Source organism: Choloepus didactylus, chromosome 19 (assembly GCF_015220235.1).
Source record: "Choloepus didactylus isolate mChoDid1 chromosome 19, mChoDid1.pri, whole genome shotgun sequence".
Classification (NCBI taxonomy): Eukaryota; Metazoa; Chordata; class Mammalia; order Pilosa; family Megalonychidae; genus Choloepus; species Choloepus didactylus.
Genome location: NC_051325.1, coordinates 36,441,779 through 36,469,223, shown reverse-complemented (window position 1 = coordinate 36,469,223; position 27,445 = coordinate 36,441,779). Strand labels below are relative to the sequence as shown.

General features: G+C 50.2%; 1 protein-coding gene across 1 annotated transcript; it reads right to left on the bottom strand.

Moving 5' to 3' along the window:
* Positions 1–472: 472 nt before the first annotated feature.
* BPIFB4 (BPI fold containing family B member 4) lies at positions 473–24,795 on the bottom strand. The gene is made up of 16 exons (XM_037812095.1): positions 24,690–24,795; positions 23,633–23,695; positions 22,609–23,128; positions 21,494–21,598; positions 20,618–20,761; positions 17,515–17,578; positions 17,081–17,141; positions 15,879–15,970; positions 14,731–14,934; positions 12,993–13,046; positions 10,308–10,478; positions 9,311–9,378; positions 7,243–7,285; positions 5,455–5,518; positions 3,450–3,526; positions 473–559 (listed from the first exon to the last, which is right to left on the bottom strand). Exons 1-16 carry the CDS (start codon positions 24,793–24,795, stop codon positions 536–538), a joined length of 1,860 nt encoding a protein of 619 aa, XP_037668023.1. The 3' UTR covers positions 473–535.
* Positions 24,796–27,445: the final 2,650 nt, after the last annotated feature.

Here is a 27,445-nt window from a genome sequence, read left to right as displayed (position 1 = left end):
TCCATGTGCTGGGGGTGGGGGGGCAGGGGGCCCAGCAAAGGAGAATGAAGGTGGCCAGAGCTGAATTGCAGCCCCCTCCTGCTCAGCCTTGGGGTCCTCGAAGTAGCTGGCATTTTTCCAGGCACAGCCTGAACCATCTTCTGTCTGGTTGTAGCAACAACTGCCAGGTGTCCCTGAGCAGCCAGGGAGGGAGAGAACCACCCAGAACCCGACGGAGGGTGCTTCAAGGAGACTCACCCCAACCGACTGCAGGGAAAGTGGAATCTTTTATTGAATGTGTGAAGCAGGAGCACGCAGTCAGCTGTGGTGTTGGCAAGGCCTCAGTCCTGGAGGGACCTCCTGTGCCCAGCCCGGGGCTGACCGTGGATGGAGGGATGGCGGCTGGGTCCTTTCTCAGGGTGGAGCCTTGTGGGACGGAGGGGCTGGGGAGGGACTGGCGTGGAGGCCTGAAGCCCTGAGGCCATGTCTGGGCCGAGCCTGTCCAGGGCGGTGCTGGCTTCTCCCGAGGCTGTGGTGGCGACTCTGCTTCTGTCACTCACGCGCTCAGCACCAGCAGGTCCTTTGGGGCAGAATGGAGAACCCGGTTAGTGGGTGGGGTGGCTTCCCCTGCGGCCTCGGCCAGACACAAGCCTGCCCTAGACAGGGCAAGCCAAGTTTCTGGGAAGCAAGGACTCTGAGCGACGGGGGCAAACGGGGCCAAATGGGCCTGAGGTTCATCCTGGAAGTGTTGTTAGCTTGCCTGGGACAAAGGACCTGGGCAAATCACTTCCCTCCCTTCCCCTCATCTCCTTCTGCCTCAAAATAAGAGAAGCGGGCCTGAGCCCCTCTCCACATTCTTCCAAAATCCAGTTTCATAATTAAAAAAAAAAAATCTGCAACAAAATAAATGATGGGAGTAATGGACTAAAGCCTATAAAACAAACAAATGTCCAACGGTCCATATAGACATAATAAATAATTGAATAAATAAATAAGGGAGAAGGGACAGATCTTCCTTATAGTAGAATTCCAATTAATAAATGTAAAAGGAATTGTAGAAATAGGAAACACCATTAGGCTAAATCCCAGTAGTAACTGCTGCAGACAAGAACCATTAGCAAATGCAAAAATGAGTGGGAGAAAGTGTGATAAGAAATGGGATATTTGCATAGACCCAAAGTATCTCCCCACAAGAGTCATTGTAAAGGGGCAAATGGAGAAACCTGGCAGGAGCCACCTCAACCAAGTGATCAAGGAGAACATTCCCAGGAATAAGTCGGGATCCTCACGAGCTCCCGATCCGCCGCACCGAGAACAGCACAACATTACTTTTGTGGGATTCTTGCCCAAAATGCATAACCACAATCTACTCTTGTAAAAACATCAAACAAACCCAAATTGAAGGACATTTTCCCAAACAGGCCAGATTCATCAGAAAAGTCAAGCTCCTAAACATAAGGAAAGGGCGAGGAACCGTCTCAGATTGCAGGAGACGGGAGACATGACGACCCAGTGAGGGGTGGGAGCCTGGGTTGGATCCCGAACGAGAAAAGGGACCTCGGGGAGAAAACTGGTGAATAAGGTTTTGGAGATTAATTAATAGTTTTGAGTCAATGTGAATTTTCTGGTTTTGATCATTGTTCTGTGGTTATGGTACGATGCTAACAGGAAGGGAAGCTGTGTAGAGAGTACTCCAGAACGCTTTGTACAATTTTTGCAGCTTTTCTGTACATCAAAAAGTTATATAAATATATAAAAAAGAGGGGGATAGATCCATATAGTAATAATAATAACAATAATCATAATAAGGATAGCAAAATTTATAGGTGTCTCCTATATCAGGCACTAGGCTTTCTTTAAAGCAGTGATTCTCTACTTTTCAGACCCCCACACCCCACTGTACATTTTATTACAGGAATGTGTGTTACTACTTTTATTATTCTGAAATAAAATTCATTGATTATATAACCTACTTATATATATATATATATATATATATATATATATATATATTAAAAAAAAACAGTATAATCCCCTTACTGGATTATAAAGGAGAAATAAAAGGTAGTTAGATAATTTATAATAAAATAATGTGTTTTGGTATGAAAATTCTCAAATGCGATTGCACCAGAAAGAAAATTCGCCCACCAATTTCATAAAGGCCCTTTTTGGGGGTGGTGCAGCCCCGGTTGAGAACCACTGGTTTGAGCTGCCTCACATTATTTCGATACACACCCCAGCCTCCCACCACCACCCCCAGTTAGCTGTGTGGCCTTGAGCAAGTGACCCACCCTCTCTAATGCTGAGCCCTTCACCTACGACGTGAGGACAAACATCATCCAGGGCTGTGGCAAGCCCAAATGCATGTACGACAGTACCAGAGGTGAGTATCATTGTTTCCTTGTTTTCATATGAGGAAACTGAGGCCCAGAGCAGGGCTGAGGTCCTGCAGGAGCTCAAGAGGTGGGGCCAGGATGGGAACCCCTGGGGACTGTCCCAGAGCCTGCATTTCAGCCCTGCCCACACTGCCCATCCAGGGCCAGCGCCTACCTCCCTCGCCTGTCCCTGTCAGTGTAGAGGTGCCGCCGCTCCCCAGGCCAAGAGCCAGTCCTGGCAGGGGCACGGAGAGCCAGGCTCCTCACACTGCTGGCGGCCGGGCAAATGGGAGCAACCTTTCAGACGTTGTCAATCTGGGGCAAAGGCCCACTCATTCCACTTCTGGGAACCTGCTTCAGGGAACTAAATCCTGAATCCCAAAACAGATTTATGTACCAAGATTTCTATCATGACAATGATACAGATAACGGCACACACGTATCATCAGAAATGCTTACTGTGTGCCAGGGGCTGTGCAAGGTGCTTTGCACACTGAGCCTTGTTTTACCCTGAAAGCATCCCTAGGGATGGCTACTATGGTTAGTCCCTTTTTCACAGAGGAGAGAACTGAGGCTCAGAGAAGTTAAGTGGCTTGCCCAGGGCCACCCAGCTGGAAGTGCAGAGGCAGGATTTGAACTCAGGGCACCGGGCCCCAGAGCCCTCATTTTTTAACCCCAATGCTCTGCTGACTCCCTGATCAGTCATGTTCAAAAATAAAACTCCAGAAAGATGAGAGTGAAAAATCTTTCCAGTGGTGATTTCTGGGTTGCATATGTATCTAGGAGGATACACATGTGCTTGTTTAGTCTTTTTCTTTTCTGTATTTTCCAAATGGTAGAAACAAGAGCCGCTGAACCTGAACATCATGATTGTAATTAGGCAGTTACTCGGGGAGTGTTTACCCAAAGGCCTGTCTCCCCACTGGGCAGGACTGTGTGTGTCTCACTCCCTGCTGTATCCTCAGCCCCTTGCACAGTGTCTGGCACACAGTAGGTCCTCAATAAAAGTTTTTCCAGTGAATTAACTTCTGCTTTGGGTGAGCTCCTTACTGCTCTGAACCTCAGCTTCCCCATCTGTATGCACTCTCTCCTTACCTCCAGGACATCGATGTCTGCATTGCTGAAGTCAATGTTGAGAATTTTCGGGAGAGGGACCCCAGAACCCAGCACGGCTGTGGAAAAAAACAGGCAGGCACGGTCAGCACGGTCAAGACGTGCCAGCCACTCGGGAAGCCACCAGTATTTACAGGAAGACTGGAAAATTCTTTCTGCCCCTAGGCCTCCGTCCTTGCATTTCCTTCTATGGGGACCACACCCCCTCACCCTCGCCTCCCTGGTGAGTTCTGAGCCTTCCCTAAGACTCTGCTCCCATGTTACCTCCTCAGTGAGGCTACCCTGACCCAGGCCAAGCACCCCTGGGCCCCTGCTGCCCCTCCTGAACTCCCTCATTAGACAAAGCAGCAATTCCCTCTCTCTGCATCGGCCTCCCCTATCAGACTGTGAGTTCCTGGTGGGCCAGACTGTGGCCCCAGCATTACCCAGCGCTGGGCTGGGCAAAGAGGAGAGGGCAGATGTTTGCTGAAGAGAGGAAAGGAAGGATGCATGTGGGACCCCAACAAATGACCGCCATGGGATATGCTGTTTGTTTTTAGATTATCGGAGCCCAAAAAGACCTGCCAGTTAATGTTCTGGAAAGAAAGAAGGAAGAGGGGAAGGGAGGGAAGGAAAGGTGGGTGGGTGAAGGGCTGGATTGCATGAAGTTAAACAGACTTTCTGCAGCCAGCAGGGCTTCTCTGAACACTAAGGACATTGTGAATCTTCCCAAAAGGCACATTTTCAGCATATCCCAAACTTGCCTGGCCACAGAAACCTTTTCTCAGGGTATCTTGTAGGGCGAATGTTCTATGGAACCCACTTTGGGAATCATGGATCTAGTCCAGTGTCTCACTTTCCAGAAGGGTAAACTGGGTTTCAGCGAGATTAAGGGACTTTCTCCAAGTTCACACCAACTCTTGGTGGCCAGGCCGGGATGACAGTCTCCATCTCCTGCCTCCCAGATCAGCCCAGCACAGCTTCTGACATCATTCTCTCCCACTGGGGACCATGCATGGACTTTGGGACCTATGCCCATTCCCCAGTGGGATGGCTCCCATAATAAGGGTTTGGTTGACATCAAGATCTCTCCAAATGAAACTGGCAGCTATTCGGTAAAACCCAGGCTGGTAGAACTAATGGCACCAGGGGGGTGTCAGCCCCTCTGCCTCTTCTCCCTCCCACGAAGCAGAAGTGTGTGTGGGAGTGGGGGGTGGGGAGGTGGAGTGCGAGTGCAGGGCGGGGGGGGCTGTGGTTTGAGGCCGAGAAACATGAGGGCTTGGGGACTGAGGTTTCCAGTGATAATGGGACGGCAGACGGCAACCGCACACCAACAAGTTACCTTCCTGGTAATATTCCTGAGACTCTAGAGAAAGGATCAAGCATGCTCAGCCAATTCCAATTAAAAAGTTGGGCAAGAAAATGTTCTAACTGATAATAATGTGGCTGCCAGTGGGGAGGATTTTGGGTTAGGAGGTTGTAGATGTTGGAAAGGAAAACTTAAACATTATCCGCCCTGATTAGATTTTTTACAGTAAGAATGCATTCATGGAGTCCTAGTCCCTGTATAAGTAAAACTAAATACATTTAAAAAGAAATCATGAAATATCTTGGCTGTATAAAAAAATGAAGAAAGAAGAGCTCAGAAGAAAATATACTCAGATGTTGAAGTTAATGGCCTCTGGGAGATGAGATATTTTTTCAAAAGTTTCAGGACTTAATAAAATTTACACACATATGATTTTCACATATAATCAGAATTGTACATATAAATCAGAAAAACAACACAAGCAGCCAAACAAAATAAAGCAGAAGCAGCGAGTAAGGAAGTTGATGGACCCTCAGAGGCAACATTTACATTCAGAGGTTTAAATAAATAGGCCTAGAATGAAGCCCTGAGAATAACTTATTGAGGCAGAGGGCTGTGCCGTAAACCTGCCTAACAAATCAACTGTCCCCTGCTCCCCCCCAGCCCGCTCCTTCAGGGAGGGCCGGCCCCCGCTCTCACCGTTCATTGCAGGCATGAACGCCAGGTCGAAGATCTTCCCCACCAGCACCTCCATGAGCCCAACCTGCAGGGAAAGAACGGGAGCTGGAGCCAGGTGGCAGGTTCACTCAGAAGTAAGGGGCCACTTAATCCCAGTCTAGTGGTCCCAGAGGAGGGCATTGGGCCGCTTGGGGAAAATCTAGGAGTATTTGAAATCAGAGCACCTGGGACTCCAGAACCATTCAGCTAGATGGCCCTGGGGGCATCTGGTCCACCTGCCATTGCACACATGGGAAGGCTGAGGGGTGAAGACTGGTCCAGGCCCAGTCAGGCATGGTGTCTACAGTGGCCTGCTCTGATGTTGTCACGGAAGGCCCTTGGGTCCTGTAGCCAATGTGCCAAGTTGTGTGCAGCCTCCATGGGCCTTGGAGCACGTTCCTTCACCTCTCTGACCCTCAGCTTTCTCAGCTGTAAAATGCTCCAGCGACCCCAGCTTGCAAAGATGCAGTGAGGCCTACAGGCAGAGAACGCCTGACTTTGAGCCTGAAATTTCTCTAAGCTTTGGTTCCCACATTGGAAAATGGGAGTGACTGGCCCTTAGCCCTTAGGGTGGTTGTGAAAATCAAATGTAAGCTCTCTATATGTAAAATACCTGCCCTCTAGAGCCTCACGGTGGTAAGAGCAAAGAACTCAAATCCCAGCGCTGGATCTGCCGTGTGGTAAGACCTGTGACCTCGGGCAAGTCAGTAACCTCTCTGAGTTCAGCTTCCTTATTTGGAAAATGGAACTAATCTTAGTACCTACATCATAAGGATGTGGTGAGGATTAAATGAGAAGAGGTTATTTAACAAAAAAGAGTTTAATTTAGTGCCTGGCACACTTTCTCTGAAGCTCCATAAATATGCACTGATTTTACAATCAGTGTTAGCTCCTTTCTCCACTTGGAGCCCAGAAATTTCAGTTCCAGTCCCAATCACTCCAATCAGCTGTGAGGCCTTGGGCAAGTCACTGTCCCTCTCTGGGCACCTGTTTCTCTTCCTATGAAATGGAGCTGGTGATACCAGCTCCAAGGGCTATGGCTGTTTGGTTTAGAAAAGCTCAAAAACGAGCAACAAAATGGATTTGACTCTTCTATCTGGATATGTAGAAATCTCACCCAAACTTATTCCAGAAAACAAGTCTTTTTAGTTGGCAATTTTTAAAAGAAAACAGGAGAATTTCTGCATTCTTGAGTGGGGTGGGAGATCCAAGAATGAACCAAGGGGTGAAACAGGACCAAATCCAAGAACATGAGATTCTCAGATTGATGGAGTCTGAGAAGAGAATTCTAGAACCTGGGGATAAGAAGGAGGTTAGAAATGAACCCAAATCCAGATCCGAATCTCATTTTGCAGATGAGGAAATGGGCCAGAGTGGGTTGGTACTGCCCGAGGTTACACGGGAGCCGGTGGCAGAGCCGAGCCCCCAGATTCCAGGAAGGAAGGGGTCCCACGGGACTTGGCTGCCCCACCACCTCCCCAGCCTGGAGCGGAGCGATTTGGGCCAAGTGGGCCCACCTGAACTGGCAGTTAAACTGGGACAGCTCCATGGGCACAGCACAAAGAGCCCTGAGTCTGTACTCAGCCCCTCCCTCACTTTGTGTGCCTCGATTTCCCCAGTTGCAAAATGAGGCCTGACAGTGCTGACGCCAATGCTTTGGAATTCCTGCAAACTCCCCTGTCCCCACCAGCCTCCCCGGGATGCCCCAAGACTATCCTGGCTTCCATTCCCAGGAGAGCTCGCCCTGGGGGCCAGGAGCTTGGCACTTACATCAAAGTTGCCCACGTTTGAGGTTCTGAGGTTGAGGTTGGTCCTGCAGATAAAGAAAATAGCCCATCAGAAGAAGAGATTGCCCGAGGATCTTAAGGTGCTTGCATTTCAATAAACTATCAAAGCCGGGTCCCGTGTGCTGGTGAAGCCTTCTCTTGATCTGGGGGGAGCTACACTTGTTTTACCTATTGAGCATTAATTAAGTACAAGGTACAACACTAAGGGCTTTATCTACCACATATGTAAGGCTCAAATCATAGCTTTGCTACCAACTAGCTGTGTGACCTTGGCCAAATTACTTAACCTCTTCATGCTTCTGTTTCCTCATCTGCAAAAAGTGGGTGTCTGCAAGGACTAAATGAGGTGATTCACCCTTAGAACTGTGCCTGGCCCAAAGAGTGTGCCACACATATGTTAGTCCTTACCGCTGCCTGGGGATCTTGCATGGCCACAGGCCAGGGAGGGATAGCGCCAGGGTCACCCCTGGACCTGAGCTCCCAGCCACCGGCCACGCTGTTCTGAGAGGGAGGCCTGAAGCCCGGGTCTCCCTGCACCTGAACCTCACCTGCAAACCAACAGTCCAGCCTGAGAGGGGCAGGCCAGACCCACCCACGGGGTGGAAAATCATTTGGCCCCATTCAAAAGGATGGGCTCAGCTTCCGGCAGGAGAGACGATCCAGAGACTTCTCAGGGGAGAAAACACCACATCGGACATTTTTAATTCTTTCCCAAGTTCTGCTTTCATCCTTCTCTTCCCCTCAGCCTTTCTGCTCCCCCAACACCCAAGCCCGTTTCCTCCTGCTCTCCCTGCTGGACCCCCCAGTGATTCACACTGCTGGCCCTTCTCACCCCAGCCTCAGGGCCAAGGTCACTTCTTAGAAACTCCTAGATGGCTCTTACCAGTGTTGTATTGTGAAAAATCCCATTTCTCAGGGTTGGTAAATATTTGTTGTGAGAAGGAAAACTTACAATAAACCAGGAACATGCTGAAAATTTCTTGCATGTTCTCTTTTAATCTTGAAATGGGAATAATAGTAATACTTACTTCCTTAGACTGAGATCAAGAATTAAGTTACGGTTTGAAATGTATAGAGTTTCTATTTGGGACAATGGAAAAGTTTTGGTAATGGATGGTGACGCTGGTAGCACGACATGGTGAGTGTAATCAACAGCACTGAATTACATATTTGAATGTGGTTAAAAGGGGAAATTTTAGGTTATATACATGTTACTAGCACAAAAATTTTTTTAAAAATCCATGGAATTACACAACACAAACAGTGAACACTAAGTGAAACCATGGACTATAGCTATTAGTACAATTATAAAAGTATGCTATTATCAATTGTAACAAATGTTCCACATCATTGCAAGGTGTTAATAATAGGGTGGTAAATGGGAATTCTGTATTTTACCATGATTGTTCTGTATAGAAAGCATCTGATAAATAAATTATTATTATGAATGCTATGAGGTATTGACTATTATCCCCATTTTTGGATAAAACTGAGGCTCAGAGGTGCCAGATCACGTGGCTGGAGTCACGTCAGGATTTGAACCCATACTGCTTGGCTCCAAAGCCTGAGCTGTAACCCCTCAATGCAGCTCTGGGTACAGACAGGCCTGAGTTGGTTCACAGCCCCTCTGCCACCTTGCTGTGTGGCCTTGAGAAAGTAATTCCACTTCTCTGAGCCCTAGTTTTCTCCTCTTTAAAATGGTATAATAGCCCTGACTTCACAGGACTTTTGGGAGGGCTGAACAAGGAAACACATATAAAGGACCTGGAGCAGAGCCTGGCGCATCGTTAGTGCTCTCGTCACTAGCATTGGGGTGCTGCTGCTGCTGGCAGAGGTCCCTTCCAGCGAGCCCATGGCTCTGCTCACCACCAGTCTTGGCAGTCACTCCCGCTTCTACCTTCGCAGCCTCCTGGATTTACCGAGCCCCTGACGGCCATGCTGGGAGACCTCCAAGCCCTCCCTGGTGGCCCCTGTGTGAGCTGGTGCCAGCCACGGCAGCACCAAAGACCTTCTTGGAAGAGCAGGAGCTCGAGGCAGCAAATCCCTCTTACTTGTCCAGCTTGGCATCAATCATGAGCTTATTGGCCTCCACAGAAAACATGGCCAAGAGTTCTGTGTCCTGGAGGGAAAGGCAAGGAGAAGGGCTTGTCACCACCATCGAGTAATGGCCCCTGTTGGCTGAGAACATGCTGGGGGCCAGGCACTGGTGAGATGCTTTCCCCCGATGCCTTGGTCAAACTCCCATCCAATAATGCTCACCATATAATGGATGATTTTTTAAAAAAACTCTTCTCTGGAGGGAAGGAGTTAGAATTAATGAATTGCCTGCATTAACTACTGTTCTCAAGTAAATTACAGCAAGGGCTGAATGTATGTTTCTCAGAAAGACAAATGTTACAGAATCCCAGTAATTGGGATGCAGGATGTTACCCAGTTTCTCTGAGATGTCTCAGTTCAAGCAGAGAGAAGCGGTAGCGTGCAGCCTGCGAAACCCGTTTCGGTTGAATGACTGCAGATGGGATTGGGGCTCATCACTGCCAATCATAACTGCCCCACCCCCAGGTAAGGGCATGGAAAGGTGGCCCATTTCCATCTGCAAACAGAAGCTTTATTGCAGGACACTCTCTCTTTGTCTACACTCATTCAAAAAAGCAAAAAAGCAAAAAAACAAACCTAACCAAAAATTGGCCCTATGGAAAAAAAGTGGTATACCCTGTGATACCTGTATTCTTATAGGTATACCTGTAAGAATGACAACAGGCAACACCCTTTGAGCCCTGCTGTGTGCCAGTCCTGCTGTGAGCATCTTCTGAGTGTCCCACTGCCATCCCCGGTGATAAGGAGAAAATCAGGCCCAGAGAGAGAATGCACCGCCCAAAGTCACACAGATACCAGTGGTAGAGGCTGGATTTGAACTAGTTCATCTGGCTCCCAAGCCCAGCTTGAAGACCCCATGCTGGGGCCATGGGGGTTTGAAGGGCTGTGCAGCCAAGGAGACCACAGGGCTCTGACGGAGGCCCAGCCATGGGTGTCCACACAGACACTCACCACGTCGATGAGGCAGATGGTGGTCTCCACATCGTTGGGCTGGGAGACCATGACCTCGGCGGTGGAGAACACCTTCACCAGCGCCTGGTCCTTCTGCAGCATCACCGATGGTGGCTTTGGCACCTGGATCCTGATGGTGAGTGGGCGAGACTCGGGGTACTGCTGGAAAACCTGCGGGCAGGCACCAGGCCAGGGTGAGGGGGGCTGGGGGGGTCATCAGCGAACCTCTAGACCCATAGCACAGGAGTCTCACACGTGGGTGCCTTCAGATTCAACAACCTGGCTTGAGCCCCACATACCACGTGGCCAGCCACCCACCCACTGGGGGTTTTGGGCGAGGTGCTGCCTTCTCTGAGCTTTTACATAGGGTATCATGATGGCAGAGCTCCAAGGTCAATACCTAACCACATGGACCTGCTAAAAATCTGGTCCTGATCCACCTGGGGCTTCCTGGGGGCACTGGGCCAGGAGCTGAGCATCGGTAATGTCACTGAATCATCACATGAGGTCATCTCCATGGGGAATCTTTTCCTCCAGGTTACAGATGAGAAAACTAAGGCTCAGAGGAAAACTGAGGTTCAGAGCAAATTGCCCAAGGCCAGCAGGAGAACTGAGATTTGAGGCCAGACCTGTGTGGCGCTGAAGCCACTTCCTCCCCTCCTGCTGCGTCTGGATGCCCTTCCCGGAATGAGGGAGTTCACGACTCCGGGTATCTTGTAGTGAAATCCCACAGGAAGCCACAGGCTGGCCCACCTGCCTGGATTTGCTGAGGGTCTCCTGAGACCCAGCGTGGGAGGGCTCCGAGCCTTTTTAATACAAATCGATTCACCAAAAGCTAATTTGCTAAAGGCAAAAGTCACCAAATGACCAGTTTCTATGTTTACTAAATAGTGATTTACACAAAAAAAGTATTTAAGGAATAGTCTTCTTAAATATATTAAATGAATATAAATATATGGGCAAAATCACAAAGTTACTTTTAAAAAGAACAGAAAGAAATGTGTTTGAATGGAAACGATCCCATCTGCAATGCTGCAGCTAAGAAGCCTCTCTTCAATTTCTTGAGCACATTCAAAGTGAAGGGTCTTCAAAACACGCTCTCGGTCAACTAGCAAACCTGGTCAACTAGGTCAATTACTTGGAGAATTGACTTTCTCAAGGGGGATTTTCAGGATGCATCCCCAGAGGGCTTCATGTCCCAACCAGCCCCACCCAAATGCACAGAGTCTCCAAGAATTAGCAAGTCCCTCCTCTCTCCCTATAGCCCCAGGGGCCCCAGGTTGCCCATCCCAGCTCTGAACCAGCCTCTTCCGGCAATTCTGCCCCAGCCTGGGTCTCTAGGACACATTCCCTTGGTCCAGCCCGAATGTCTCCCTGCTGCAGACTAGCTCCATTTGGGGCCTGAGACCCTTTTCTAGCCTGGCTCTGCTGCTGCCTCTGTGTGACCTCTCTGAGCCTCAGTTTCCCCATCTATAAAATAGGAGTGTTCTTCCCTTATGGGCTGTGGATGGGGTTGTTTGAACCAAATGAGAGAGTAGATTCTCAAAGTCTCATAAACTGTGAAGTGAAGTGCACATGGGAGGTGATCCAGCAGATAAAAGGCCTGTTAATTAAGGAGTCCACCTGCCTTCTGGAGCAGCCACTGTTTATGACATTCGAGAGCCGTGCTTCTCCATATGGCTTCCAACCACACGAGGGTGATGGGGACCATTTGTGGGAGTTGGTGTTTGTGCAGCTTTTGGGGAGAGCGAGTGGAAGGAGGGGGACTTTTCACTCTCTCCTCCCCTAGATGCCGTCTCCTCCCCTGCCTCCTTTGAGTTCCCACAGCTAGATAGGGCAGGTAGAAGAGAGAAGAAAAATGTCTAAAGTGGCTGTACATTGCAGCAGTTCTTTACACCTGCATACAGCTGGCTGTGTGCAGAGACCTCTTTTCAGGGAGGCAGCATGCAAAGGGCCTGGCACCAGAGCAGGGACAGGAAGTGGGACCAGAGAGAACCTGCCTTGGTTCCAACTGCATACCGCCCTGACCGAACAAGCATGTCCTTGCCAACCCCCCCCCCCCCGCTTTTTTAAATGATTTTATAATCATTAACAATGTGAATAGTTATCTATCAAATGCCTGCCCAGGTTCACAGCCTCCTGTAGGGTGGGTATTGTTACCCCTGTTTTCCAGATGAGGAAACCGAGGCTCAGAGAGAGGAAGTCCTTTGCCTATGGTAATATGGCCCAGATGTGCTGAGTTGGGATTCAAATTCAGGTCTGTCAGCCTCACAGATCTGGCTCCTCCCCCTGGCCCTGAGTCACCTGCTTTACATACATCATCTCCCTTACCCTCAGAGATAAACCTGTAGAAGAGGTGTTAGTAGCATTTTTGACAGATAAGGAAACTAAAGCTCAGAGACGTTGAGTCTTTTGCTCAAAGTCACACAGCGAGGAAGTGGCCAGCCAGGATGAGACCTGTGCAGGCCAGGCTGGTCGACGGCTAGAGCTCAGGATCTTTCCACTTCAACCCTCCATGCCCCCCTCCCAGAGGGGTCCAGCCTCTGAGAGTTTGCTGCTGCTCTCCCAAAGTGGGGGGTAGGGCACCCCATCCTAGTGCTGAGCACCTTCCCTTCCAACCTGGTTTCTGGGACAGCTGAAAAGAGGGTGAGGCAGAAGACAAGGGGCCCAGCTGCTCTTACATACCTTGGGAATCAGGGCCCCCAGCGTGGAGGTGGTGAGTGGAGGAAGCTCTTCAAACTGCAGGATGAGAAGAAGGGCTGTGTGAGTCCCTGAGGCTACGGGGACAGAGCAACTGCCAACCCAGGGATAAGACCCCTACGCGCTCCAAGACATGTAGGAGCATCTTCCCTCCCTTAGGGCACCAAGACCCCCAAGGGAGGGAAGACACCTCCCGTGGTGGCCTGTCCAATGGCCACCAGGGGACCGTAGTAGCCATTCTGTGGTTAAATGGCCTGGCCAGTCCCCTGAGCTCCCCACAGGCCCAATTTACAAGCAGGGGGCAGGGCCTGGATCCCAGGCTGTCCTGTATCTTTCTTCTCCAAAAATGTAATTCTTTATTAAAACAAGGTGAGCACTAGCAAGTCCCTTTCACATAACCCAGGATCCATTAAAATCATGACTTCTGTCATATCGCTGAACCACCTTTGCTATTATTTATTTAATGTCTTCTTTAAATCAACTTACTTTTTAAAGCCTCAAATGCTAAAAACGGAATGCCAGTACTACCTGACAGAAAACAAATGCATTAAAATCTAAACCATGCCCATTACGTTCTAAATGGGTATTGATGTCTGTGGAGGGTTTTGGGTATGAAGCCTATTCTTGCTTAGTTCAAAGGAAACCATGAAAAACAGCAAGAGAGGATAACTATGTACCGGAACCAAATGGAAACTTTCCTCTTTGTGAATCAATGATCAACATAATTTGTATGGTGGCTTCTTCGAGAACACCTTGTTCTTAGGAGATGCACACTGAAGTTTATAGAGTGTTAGACAGCCCCCAAATCTCAAATTGTTCACCAACAACAAATAAATGACTGATGGAATGATGGGTGGATGGATGGATGGAGGGATGGACAGATGGGTGGATGAATGGATGGATGGATGGATAGATGTGAAGCAAATGTGGCAAAATATTAAAACTGGTGAATCCAGGTGAAGGGTGCATGGTACTATTTTGCAATATTTCCAAAGGCTTTGAAATTTCTCAAAAAAAAAATGTTTCAGGAGAAAATGACTGTGGAGCACATCTAAGGACAATAATTTATTCTTGTGTATCTTTTAGTTACTTAGGATCAATGCTTACTAAGTGAAAGGATTCTAAAAATTTATATTGAGATACATATATATGAATATATATTATGTTTGCTAAAAAAGCATTGAAATAAAATTGACTAGAATTGTCTGGCTTCTCCCACTCAGTATGATGATGTCACAATTTGTCCATGTTGTACATATCAGTAGTGGTTATCTGGGTGTCAGGAGAGGGACAGGAGGGATGGATTACAAAGGGGCACAAGGAAACTTTGGGGTGATGGATATGATCATTATATTGATTGTGGTATTAGTTTCACGGTGTATACACATGTCAAAACTTACCAGGTTGTACACTTTAAATATGTACAGTTTATTGCATCTCAATTTTACCTCAGTAAAGCTGTTCTGATTTCTCATCATATTATTTGATGTTATTTAAAGCCATATCTGTAAACAACCCAAAATCCCCCTGGGCACCACGCTGGCTGAACACTGACATAATCACCACTCACCCATGAATCAGAGATGAGTCAAGAGGAGGACTGTCGATTGTTCTCACTTTAAAGCAATTTCCCTGCAGCCATGGGGACTGGAAAGGAGCAACGTGGAGCTGTGTGCTGCCCAGCCTGCCCTCCCAACCCCTCCCGCCCTGGGCCACGACTCACCATGCCGTCAGTGATGTCGATATCCAGCGCCCCTTGCTTCTGCAGCAGAGTCAACACCGAGCCCAGGAAGTTGGCAGAAATGGCCAGCTGGGAGTTGGTGTTGTCGCCCATGGGGGGCAACTCTGGCATCTTTTGCCTGAGATCCACAGCTGGCCGCCCCAGTGGGTAGTCAATGAGGTCTCCTCCAGCCTCCCCAACCAGGGACTGGGGAAGCAGAGAGGAGGAGTCATGAGCAGGGACACAGCGGGGAGAAGGGAGACAGGAGGCTAAAGGCTGGGGGAGGCCCAATCTGCTTCCAGGCAGCCCTCCCTGATTAAACCCACTGGGCCTAAGGGACTCCTTCTTCAGTTTGTGATGGCACATCTTGCAGACTCTGCTTCATAGTCATTTGTAATTACAGCCATGGCATAGCACCATTTTAGATATACGTATCACACGTCAGCCTTGCCATGATGAATCAGCACGTTTATGTGAATGCACAATACACGCTGACTTATCTACTCTTAATGACAACACTCTTCTCCTTCTTCAAGGTGATGTGTGTTCTGTCCCTGGAGTCCTCTCTGGCCTCATCTTCAACCCCTCATCCTCTGCAGACCCTCCCCGGTGGCAAATATTACAAATCAAGGTGTTGGGTTTTTTTGTCTTTTCTTTTTAACACAGTGAGCCAGTTGTTTAAATGCTTATTAGCACACTACTAGCCAGACTCATTCTTGCAAACCCAACCTCATAGAAGCAGCTCTACTAACTAGGGGTTAGATTGCCTAGAGTCAGATCCCAGGTCCATATTTATTAGCTGTGTTACCTTTAGCAAGTGGCTTGACCTCTCTGTGCCTCAGTTTCCTAATCTGTCAAACGGGTTCAATAAGAGGACTGACCTCACACGGTTGCAATGAGGATGGGTGGAGTTAATCCACACAAAGTCCTGAGAGTGGTACCTGGCACCCGGGAAGTACTTGCCAAGTGTTGGGTGTAATTATGTTTCCTAACATGGCTTCTAGCAGGTCTTCATCTAATCAACAAAGGTTCCTGTTCAAATGTTGCTTCTCAGGCATGCAGTGGAAGCCCCGGGGGTGGGGGGGCCTCACCTGCACCGCGGCCCTTGGGGAGGGGGCCACCTCCCCTTGCCCCGAAGCCCAGGCACTCACGTTGAGGTCCAGCTCCAGGAATTCCCCGGTCACAAGCGGGAGGCTGGAGAAGGTGTACTGGACACTTCCCAATATCCCCAGAGGAATCAGCGCTGCAGGCAAAGGTGGGGGTCACAGGGAGCTCCCCTTCCCCCTCCCCAGTGCCTTCCTTCTTCGTGCACTGTGGCTGGGAACCCAAGGCTCCTGCTCTAGGTACTATGGAAATAGCAAGAGCTCTGGGTTCAAATCCCAGCTCTGCCTCTTCCTTGCTGTCTGACCTCAGGTAAATCATTGCACTGCTCTGGACCTCAATTTCCTCCTCTGTAAACAGGCTTACTAGAACCCCTTGGGCTATACGGATGGAGAGGGATGAGATCCTGGGCGTTGATGAACTTTGTAAACTGTAAAGTGCTGTACACCACGGAAGAAGTGTTAGGGTTATGCAACATAGTGTTTAATCGGAGCTAGCATTTCCCTGTTCTGCTAGGCAATGAAAAGCCCAGACTTCCGGGCTATTCCTGCCTTATCCCTTGCCACAGAGGGAGTTTTACCAGCCTGGAAAAGCCAACCTCACATTACCCAGAATCCCAGAGAAATGGGATCACCACCAGGGAGGGCTGTCCTATATGGCTGTCCAGGTTGGGTACTGCACAACCCGAGGTGCCGCCGTGACATTGTGGTCCACGTGACAGAAGGTCCCTGGAATTGTGCAGTGCATGAGCTGCACACCCATATGGGGCAGCCTCTCCTTCAGAAAGGCTCCCTCAGATATCCTGGGGGGAGGGGTGCTGGTCCTTGCGGCCCAGTCTGAGGACCTGGACAGCCTGCACGGTGCCTCCTGTCACCCACACTCCCAACCCCTCTGGTTTGAAGCCAGACCCTCCAATTTAGAGATGAGGAAACTGGGAGGAGTTTTAGGGCTGCCCAGGGAGAGGCAGGGCTCAAACCCAACTCCCCGAATCCCAGTCCAGGGCTGCAGCCTCCCAGTTCCAGGTGGGAAGCACCTTACCCCAGGACCTTGGGGGAGGGGAGGGAGGGGGGAGGGAGGGCCAGGCAGCTGCTCTCTGGTGGCACCAGCCGGATGCACGGGGCACTTCGGGGGCCCCAGGGTGGGTCTCCATCCCCCACCACGCTGGGCCTTCCCTGGGCGGCCCCACATCCCAGCGCCTTCCCGGCGCAGGCACTAACAGAGGTCGAATGAGGCCAAAGCCAGGGAGACTCACAGTCCACGAGACCCAGCTGGTCGTTGACAAGACCCAGCACCACATCCACAATGGGGCAGAGCTATGGGAGAAACAGCCATGAAGTTCCGATGACCCACTGGGGTCAATAGCAATGACAGCTAACGTTGGCTGTCCTTACCGCAGCCCCGCGGGGAAGGCTCGACTCCAGTTTCCCTTTTACAGGGGCCCCAGCTGGGATTTGAACCCCAAACTTTGTGGCTCTCAAACCCCATCTCCCCATCTCTGCTCTATTCTGCCCCTCTGTGTTCCTCAGGCTCCTCCCCAGCCCCACCAAGAATGTGCCCCAGCCCGCTGGCTCCCTCCATCTCCCTGGGATTATTATCTTCATGCCCACAGTGGGGGGAGGTGGGAAGTGGCCCCTGGGGCTGGGGAACGCCTGTACTCCCTGTTCGCGTCCCGGGACAGGTTCTTACCAAGTCAGGGAGGACGTTGGCCAGGACTCGGTTCACTAAGTTGTCCACGAGGTTGGGGAGAAGGCTAAGGAGAGAGAAACAGGATGAGGGCAAGACTTGCAGGAGGAGCTCCCCTGAGTGTCAGCCTAGGGGTCCCTAGCCCAGGCTTTCTGAAAAGCGAGATCCCTTAAGCATTGGAAAGTTGTTCTGAAAGCTGGAGGGACGGTGGATGTTCACCTGGACCTGATTGGACAGGCTACCCAGGCAAATTGTTTGGCTATTCATTCAACAAATGCTTCGTAAGCTCAAGCTGTGAAGTTGCTGCCTTGTTTTTTTCTTCAGCTTTTTTAACAGTTGCTATATGTTCTAATACAACATTCATATCTGCCGAGTTCTAGCTCTGAGTTTCAGGTGTCACACAGATACCCAGAGTTCCAGGGATCGATCAGGTCACACACAAAGGGATCAGCATCTCGGAATTTGGAAATAGCTGTTGCAGCTCAGGAATAGATGTGGCTGCTGTAAGAGCTTACAATCCAGGGACCATTAGAACAAGCGTTCCCCCGATAAGCTGTGCTCTAAGGTTCAATTCTGCATTTACACATTGTAGTTAGTCCATACCGGTGAGGCATTATAGTGCTTGCCTTTTGTTTCTGGCCTAGTTCACTCAAAATGCTGTCTACAGGTTCCATTCACCTCCTTGCCCGTCTCACAGCTTCACTCCTCGCAGTTGCTCAATATTCCATTGTTTGCACACACCACAGTTCACCCCTCCGTTCCTCAGTCAATGTACCCTTAGGCCACCTCCATCTATTGCAAATCATAAGTTGCTGCCTTTTAACTGCAGAAATCCCCTGAGCCCTGGTTCCCTCCTTCTTACCTGACACTGCTGTCCCCTGCAGCTTTGCATAATCTCCCCAAAGGAAAAACGAATGTATTACTTTGTCCAAGCACCTAACACCATGTCTAGAACATAGTAGGTGCCCAATAATGTTTGTGGAAGGAAAGAAAGAATACTGGCCAATAAAACATCTTCATGTGGTCCGCAAGAGAGAACAGGCTGTTGGTGCAAGAAAGATTGAGAGATGTGATCCATGTGGGAGAAGGAAACTGAGGTCCAGAGAAGTGACCCAGAGCAAGTTCCGACTCTTAACCAATGAGTGAGCAACACAGATGATGGTGCACAGAAAAGATACATGGATGGACAGACAACAGACTTGCAATCCAAGGATTTGTTTCCAGAGCCTTACAGAGAGGAGCGCTGAGGGAAGTGTGGCCATCTGAACACTAAAATATCACTGACAACATGACCCTTTAGGAAACTGTTCTCTCCCCACCCAGCCCTCCACACCAAACACTGCCTGACATCTCCCTCCAAGGTTATAGCTGACTATCCAATATTGTACCAGTTTGACAAAGCAAAGAATTTCTTGACATAAATTCCCCCAAAGCTTACTATGTATTTTGGACCTCTTTTAAAGTGGATCCACCTTAAAGGGCCTTGTCCTAGTTCCAACTCTCCTTGGACATAAAGGCCCTTGAGAACACACACATGTGTGGATGTGTGTGCGTGCGTGTGTGTGCAGGTGCATGCGTGGTGGGGGATAGCTTGAAGTCAATCTTTGTATGTTCAAGGAACAGATTGTTTTCCCTTTGGGGAAATTATCAAACAGAAACACCAGGCCACACATGAAATGCTGTATGTATAAGCTTATTCATTTTAGACAAATTGAAATGTCCAACAAAGGGGATTAGGCAAATACACCAAGACAATGGAATGTTATTCAGTGGTAAAAAATTAAACAAGGAAGCCCTTAATGTCCAGACACATAAAAAATCTCCAAATAAAATAAATGGAAAAGGCAAAGTGCAAAGTGTCATGGTGTGTGCCCATTGGTGTAAAAAGGAGCGTAGGGTATGAAAATCTACATTCCTGTTTGCTTGCATTTGTGTAAAGAAACTGGAAGGGAAATCAAGAAATGTACAACTGCGGTGAGCTCGGGGGCGGGGGGGGGCTGGGGAGAGTGGGACAGGGTAGGAGGAGGCTCCTCAAGCTCCATGTACTACCAAATGTATTTCCTAGTGAAAAATGTAATTTAGACATCTGTGAGGCTTCTGTGTGTTTCCCTTGCCCTCATGGGCCAGTTTTCCCTGCCACCAGCCATGCTGAAGCAGAGGCAAAGACCCAGAGAAGCCGACATGAATCATAAAGATTTGGGTTCAAGCCGCACAATGAGTTTTTCTGCTCTCCAAGTCCAGATAAGATGAGAGCCAGGGGTCAAGGAGTTGATAAGGCAGGAGGAGAAGGAGTGGGGAGCCAGAGGCCTCAAAGAGATGGGAGAAGGCTCTCCCAGGAAGAGGGTCAGGGAACGGTGAGAAGGCGGCTCAGCTCTGCGCTGTCCCTAGTGAGCCTGGTCCAAGGCCACCACTGGGGAGCAGTGAACGGACAATACACAGACACTGGAAGCTTCCCTGGACAGAGGGTGGGGACTTGGCCTCTTTGTGGGGAGGATGTGATAGAAAAAATCACCCCCTGACCAAGGTCAGGTTGGACAGAACCAACTGGGAAACCTCCCTGGGAGACAGGGTGCCAATGGGACCCAGCTCCTGTTGAATACATATTCATAAACACTTAAAGTAAGCCAGATTCTGCATGATGTGTTTTATATCCATTATCTCAATTCCCAAGGGAAAGGAATTACTCTCATTTCACAGATGAAGAAACTGGAGCTCAGAGAGGGCACCTGGGTTGCCTGAAGTCACACAGCCAGGAAATGGCGTTGCTGAGATTGGAACCCTAGTTGGTTTGCAGAGCCTGTGCTCTAACCGTTATGGATCAAGGCCTTTTTGAAGTGGAAGCCTGTGTCATCAGACTCTTCTCCAGGTTGGCTGAAGCCTCATAACCTGGGTTTCAAGGCACAGCTCCCTAGGCCCCTTCAGGCAAGTGCTCGACCAGGGCCAGACGTGAGAGTGTGGATGGTTCCATGTGAGTCCTCACCATTCCCACAGAATCACGGCTCCGCCCTCCCTAGGGCCCAGGGGTAGGTGGGTGGTGCTATTTTGTCTGCCGAAGGCAGACCACTCCACCAACCCCCAGGGCAATCCCCTGCCCACTAGCACTCACCCTCGCAGCAGCTTGACCTTGATGCCCCCCAGGAGGGTGTCACATCTCTCAATGACCAGCCGCGGGTAACCCGTGCGGTCCATGGTCAGCCGGACCTTGGCCGTGATGTTCACCTCCACCGCGATGTCCAGGAAGCCAATAAGACTGGAGGAGACCAAGGGGCCCGGGAGACTATGAGCCCCACCCCAACCACCGGGCAGCTCACCCCCACTGGGCCTGCCCACCTCAGGCTGTGCCCTTGCCATTCCCCTTGCTTTCCTCTAGGGATCCAAACCAGGAAGTCTTCCCTTATCCTGCAAGTCACTGATGAGCAAATGTCTCTCCCCCTCAGTCTATGAGAGCTTCAAAGGCTGGGAACAGGGGTCAACAAATGAACTCTGTGCATACCTTCTGGCTTCCAAGGTGACCTCCTTGCTTTGTAGACATGACCTTCTCTCATGGGGCTAAATCTATGCAAAAGTCCACCCTCTGTGGTCCTCTAATAAGTACACGTGACGTGGCAGATGCTATTTAGGAGGCATTTGGCTTGCCTGCCCTTGCTTATGGCCATAGCCTTCAGGAAAAGGAAGTGATCTTATTATGTCCTTTGCAGGGACTACCCAAGGTCATGCAGTTGTAAGTGAGGGAGTCAGGATTCGAACCCAGGCTGCCCCATCTCCAGCCTCCCAGCTCTAAACCACCTTCACTACTGTCAGGGACCACAAGATGACCTTGAGTCTAAACTGATGAACCGTGTGCTGGTAACCCCTAAATTCTCGTTAATCCCTGTTTTATGGATCAAGAGACTGGGGTGTTGAGGAGGGGAAGCAACATGCCCAGGATCTCCCCACAAGGATGCAGGGTGCTGGCGACCCCTCTCAGGCCAAGGACACACACCTTTTCCCGTTGATGGCCACACGGGTGTACAAGCTCAGGTAGACACCCACGCCGGGCAGGAGCCGCACGGACACCCGAGGGAGGGTCAGCTCTGCGATGCGCAGTCTACACAGGCGACAGGAAGTACAGTGAGGATGCCCCCACCCCCACCACCCCCACTTGCCTGGAGCACGCACACACACACACACACACACACACACACACACACACCAACTCTGCTCCAAGTTCATTATTCTGGACTCTAAATAGACCTGATACTCATGGATAGAACTTGGAAAACAGAAAAGTTAAAGTAAAAATTGCCACAGCCTATAATCCCACTGCCCCAAGACCTAGTTTACATTGCCTTTACATCCTTTGAATTCTCTTGGAATACATCCCCTTTCCTTTGAATTCTTTTTCCACATAAAGGTGCCATCCCTTCTGCCTGTGCTGCCCCTCTGCCTGGTCCCTTCCAGCACATTTTTCAGATTTCAGCTCAAGGTCTGCTTCCTCCAGGAAGCCTCCCCTGACTTCCCAGGTAGGTGAGCTCCCCACATTATACACACTCTCATTGCCGCAGGAGCTTCTCCTTATCCCTGTGGTAGTTTTATGATTGCAGCTTCTTTATTAATGCCTATATACTCCACCAGCCTGCAAGCTGCATGAGGACAGAGGCTGTGTCTTTTCTTGGATAACCATTGGGTCATGTCCCCAGGACCAACACAATGTCCCGCACTTACAGGAACTCTAAATATTTGCTGAATTAAAGAGTGAAAATGAGGAGGAGGTTGGGGTTAGTTGAAATTATTATATATATAACATGTTAAATCCTTGGGCATTTTCCACTAAAATTATTTTACTCTGACCGTTCTGCAGATAAGGAAATAGAGTCTCAAAGAGATGAAATGAATGGCCCAAAGTTATATAACAAATACAGAAGGTTGAGCTAGGGCTCAGATGCAAACCCATTTCATTGCCAGACTCCAAACTGTGTAACTCAGGTCCTTCAAGATGTCCAGCCCAGTGTGGGGCTCTGAAGACCCTCCCTGCCCCAACCCCAGGCCTCAGGCATGATGACCCCTGTTTGTAGGTTGGGCAGGGGGCTTGATAGGGAGAGCCCAGCCCCTCCTTACCCCGTGATGCCCTGGACGGTGCTGAGGATGCCGCCCTCGCCGAGCACGCCGAGGACGCCCCCTCCTCCAAGAAGTCCTCCATCTCCAAGAAGACCTCCCCCGCCGAGCAGTCCCCCTTGGCCTGACAGGATGCCGTCGGCTGCCAGCATTCCCCCGGTGCCCAGCAAGCCACCTGGGCCCAGAGCCCCAGTGGCCACACCGGGTGGGATTTCTCCAGGCTGCAGTTCCCGCCGGTGACGGCTGCCCAGGGTTGCTGTGCCTTCGGCTGACCTGTACTGCCCATGGCCCCTGTGGCCGCCGTGTGCAGTCTCTGCACTGCGGTAGTTGCTGTTTCGGAGGTCCCTGACGCTTCCATCCGACTCAAGGATCTCACCGTATCGGTATTTCCCCCCAAGCTGGGCAGGGTTGTCGTTGGCGTTGATGTGACCATACTTGTAATTACCACCAAGCTGATGGCCGTTGGTGTATTTAGGGGGGGGCTCTCGGACATGGAAGTCGTTGTAAGGAACACCACCGACACCTCGGGGGAATTCAACGCGTCTGTAGTCGTTGTAATGGTGTCGGCCACTGCCCAAAAGGCCACCACCACCACCCAGGAGACCACCACCACGGCCACCCAGCAGTCCACCACCACCACCCAATAACCCACCACCGTGACCACCGTCACTGCCACCTCTGCCACACGTCAGCCCACCACCACTACTGCCACCACCCAAAAGCTCATCACTACTGCTGCCACCCCACAGCCCACCACCACCATGGCTGCCACCACCCAACAGCCCACCACCATGGCTGCCACCACCCAACAGCCCACCACCACTGCCACCACCCAACAGCCCACCACCACTGCTGCCACCGCCACCCAGCAAGCCTCCTCCAACTCCACCCAACAGGTCGCCACCACCCCCTCCGTCCCCACCACCAAGCAGGCCCCCCAGAAGACCACCTCCCCCGCCACCTCCACTTCCACCTCCACCAAGCAGACCCCCCAGGAGAGGCCCACCACCATCACCACCAGCTTTACCCATGGGCACCTCTCTGAGGGCCGAGTGCAGGGCGTCGCTTTGCTGCAGGGTGCCTGAAATGGCTGCGGAGAGGCAAAGTGTCAGCCAGGCCCCCTCCCTCACCCACCTCCAGCCCCCGTGCACCACCACGGGGCCTCCTGCAGCTCTCTGGGCCTCACTTTTCCCATCTGTAAGATGCAAACGCCAAATGAGAAGATTTCTCTGGCCAGCCCAGCCCTGGCGTCCTGGGTGAGCTTGTTTGCTGCTGGGTTTTACCTGCCTCACTTAAATTCGATTTCATCATCATTCAGGCAAATCTTGATGGATTTTCTTCTTCATCCTCCCTTCCAAGTGCACCATATTTTACAGTTTAAAAAGCCTGTTTCCTCTTGCATTATCTCAATTGATTCTCAGGAAATAGTCAAAGCCCCAGTTGTTGTCCTCATTTGATGGATTAAAAGTAATTTGTGACCTGTGAGATACTCAGAGGCCACTCAGACAGGAAATGATCTCATTTGCTAGCCTCATGATAGCCCTGGATGGGAATTGGGGCAGGGAGCACGTCTCCATTTTGCCATATGACAAAAGTGAGGTCCTAAGAATTGCAGAAGGTACTCATTATAGCTCTCACTTACTGAAAGCCATCTGTGTACCAGAAACTGTGCCTAGTTTTCATAAAGAGGATCTCAGTGAATTCTTACATCAGTCCTCTGAGATGAGGACTGTACTTGCACCCATTTTACAGATGAGGAAACTGTGGCCCAGAGAACTCAAGTCATGAACTTAAGGTCTTGCAGCCAGGACTTGAACCCCAGACTTGACTCCAGAGCCCAAGTTCTTAATCACTGCCCTCTACCATCTCGAGAGACATGAGCCTAAAATCTCCAGCCTGGCACATGGTAGGTTCTCAGGGAATGGCAGCCAGAAAACTAAGGGGAAACTAAGGCCCAGAGGGGAGATGTCACCCAGCCATCTGGTGTGGGATTGACTGGTGAGCAAGAGGGTACTCGGAAACTTCAGAGTTGTCTGGACGGCCTTCCCCGCCCCATGCCCATTCCCCCGCCGGGCTGGACTCACCATCGCTCAGCACATCTTTGGTAACCCTGAGGACCGTGTTTGTCTCTTGGCGGAAGCCACACACGGCCACCACGGACAGGGCAGCCACGCACCACGCCGTCCACATGCTGGCGCTGCTTCCCTGCTGAGGACACAGTGCATCCCGTGGCCGGGCGGCACCACTCTGGCCAGCAGCTGGAGCCAGACACCTGCTCAGGGTCCTATCGGGATCCTGAGACCCAGAGACCAAGCGAGGTCACACAATGGGACACAGCCCAGAATTCCAGATGCCACCTCCTGAGTTTTTCAAACTGAACTGAGTCTGAAGACACGAAGCAGACATCATTTTCATACTGTCCCAGAGTGTGGATGCCTGATTATCTCCCAAGCTGAGATTTCCAAACAGGGACCCAGAGGAGAGGGTTAATGGGGATTTCCATCCGAAATAGCAAAGTGGTAGCAGGCAGGTTCTGGGGAAATCTCTCCGGTATCTAGCCAACCAATCAGGAACCTACCTACCCATCCTACCCATCCATCCATCCAACCCATTCATCCACCCTCATACCTACTCATCCAAATTTCCATTCTCCCCACCTTCATCCATTCACCCATTCTTCCATTTTCCCATCTCTCAATCATCCAGCCAGGCAGGCAGTCATATGTCCATCTAGCCATCTATCTACTCATCCTTCCATCAGTCCATGCATCCATCTTCCCATCTCTCCATCGTCCACCCAGCCAGTCAGTCATACGTCCATCTATCCATCTCTCCACCTATCCTTCCGTTGATCCACACACCCATTAATACATCCATCTCGCCTCCCTCCCATGCATCTAGCAAATACCCTTTCCATCCTCTTTGGAGGAGACAGTTCTACCCCATGCTATTAAGATGAAGGGCTCTGGATCAGAGCTGTCTGGATTCTAATCCTTAGGCAAGAGACTACACCTTGTTGAACCTCTGCTTTCTAATCGTAACACATCATATCTGTTACGTGGTAGACATTCAATAAACAGCAGCTATTGTTATTGTTTTGGAACTATTATTTCAGACCCCAAGGAGTGTTATGAGATTGAAGTGGTAAAGCAGGTATTTGGGGGTGAGCTGATCAGCCTGGAGGAACTCCATTTTGCTGCTTCCAATCTGTCACCCCTTTCTCTGACTCTGTCAGTCCGATCTATCACACACCAGCTCAGGAAACCAACCAGGACATGGTCTCCCATTGGGGCTGAATTGACATTTTTGGCTTCAGCCTCCAGCAGACATGCACCCTCCTCTCTTGGCCCTGCTTCCTCTTCCCTTGAAGTTCATAAAATCTCCACGTTCCTTCCCCACCCTCATCTGCTCCCAGGAAAAAATTTGATGCACTCATTTATACTACAACATGAAGGACTAACATGCGCAAAAATTCTTTTCCTGGCTCCCTCATCTCGTCCCAGCACCACTGCCCTGAGGACATAAGTTCAAACAGGGATCACCATCTGCAGTAAAAAAACAATCACCAATGGAAGGGTTTCGAGCATCAGAAAGCAGCTGAGGAGCCTGAGGGAGGGGGCAAACCTCCTTGGGAAGGGTGGGTGCAGCTCGGCCCATGCATGGGACTCCACCTGGCTCAGGTCACTTTGCGTGACCCCGTGGAGGCTCTCAGGCCGATGCTCATGCTACAGGCAGGACAACTGAGGCTCCAAGGGATCGCCAATCTGGGACTCTCTTACCCTCCCCTCAGCCACTGGACACCTCCCCAGGGCTCGGTTGCCCACTGCCGGCCCAGAGGCTGAATAAGAAGGGGCTCCTCTTACCCCTGGGGGGGTCCCTGCAGCTCAGTCCAGAGAGGTCCCGTTCTCCGGGCCCTCTGATTTGGCTGAGCCTGCCCACGGGCCAGCCTTTTATAGCAGGTGGAGTCTGAGCCCAGACCCAGAGAGGGAGACACCGTGTAATTATGAGAGACCAGAATTCAGATTTGCTATGCAAATTGGGCACTGAGCCCCCAAACCACAAGGGCTTGCGGTTTGTGGCTAATTCCGGGAATTGTGCTCAGTCCCAGATGGTGTCACATGAGCTGGGGTTTATCGGCCCCTGGGCTGGGCACATTCCTGGAGACCCCAGCTCAGCCCCCAGATTGGTGAACCAGAAATGCCCCCACTGTATCAGGTTTCAGACAGGCTATGCCCAGAACTGGACTCAGGATTATTTTGACCCAGGTTCAAACTCCTCTCAACCCCCAGCTCACTGTGTGACCTTGGGTCAGCCACCTCCCCTCTCTGAGCCTCACATATTGCCATCTGTAAAATGGGTATAATATCTGCCTCATCATGCTGATTTGAGGATCAGGAGAGATGGATGTGGATATGATTGCTCAAACTTGGGGCCTGTGTGGATAGAACAAGCAGATGGGTTTTTTTTGACCTGCGGAGGGTTTCCCTGTACCCCAATATTTCATTATAAAAATTTCACACATACAGTAGAGTTGAAAGAATTATACATGGAATATCCATGTAGCTGTCACCTTGTGCCCACCAATATCCTGTTATCCTTGCTGTATCACATTTCTATCCATCCACCACGAATCCATCTTTTTTTTTTGATGCATTTCCAAGTAAGTTGCAGACATCAGTACTTCCCCCTCAATATTTCAACACACACGCCACCACTTAGAGTTAAATATTGTTTATGATTCTTTTCTTTAGATGTAAAATTTACATATTGTGAAATGCACAAATCTTAAATGTCATTGGCTGAGTTTGGCAATTGTATACAGTCATGATGCCCACACCCC

Bases quoted from the DNA above. Each gene is read 5' to 3' on its own strand.
- BPIFB4 (XM_037812095.1), bottom strand. From the start codon at position 24,795: ATGTGGACGGCGTGGTGCGTGGCTGCCCTGTCCGTGGTGGCCGTGTGT. The intron at 10,479-12,992 runs GTATGTAAGAGC...GCCTGCCCGCAG, and splicing joins TGGGGGCCCTGATTCCCAAG to GTTTTCCAGCAGTACCCCGA. The intron at 3,527-5,454 runs GTGAGAGCGGGG...TTTTTTCCACAG, and splicing joins GTTCATGCCTGCAATGAACG to CCGTGCTGGGTTCTGGGGTC.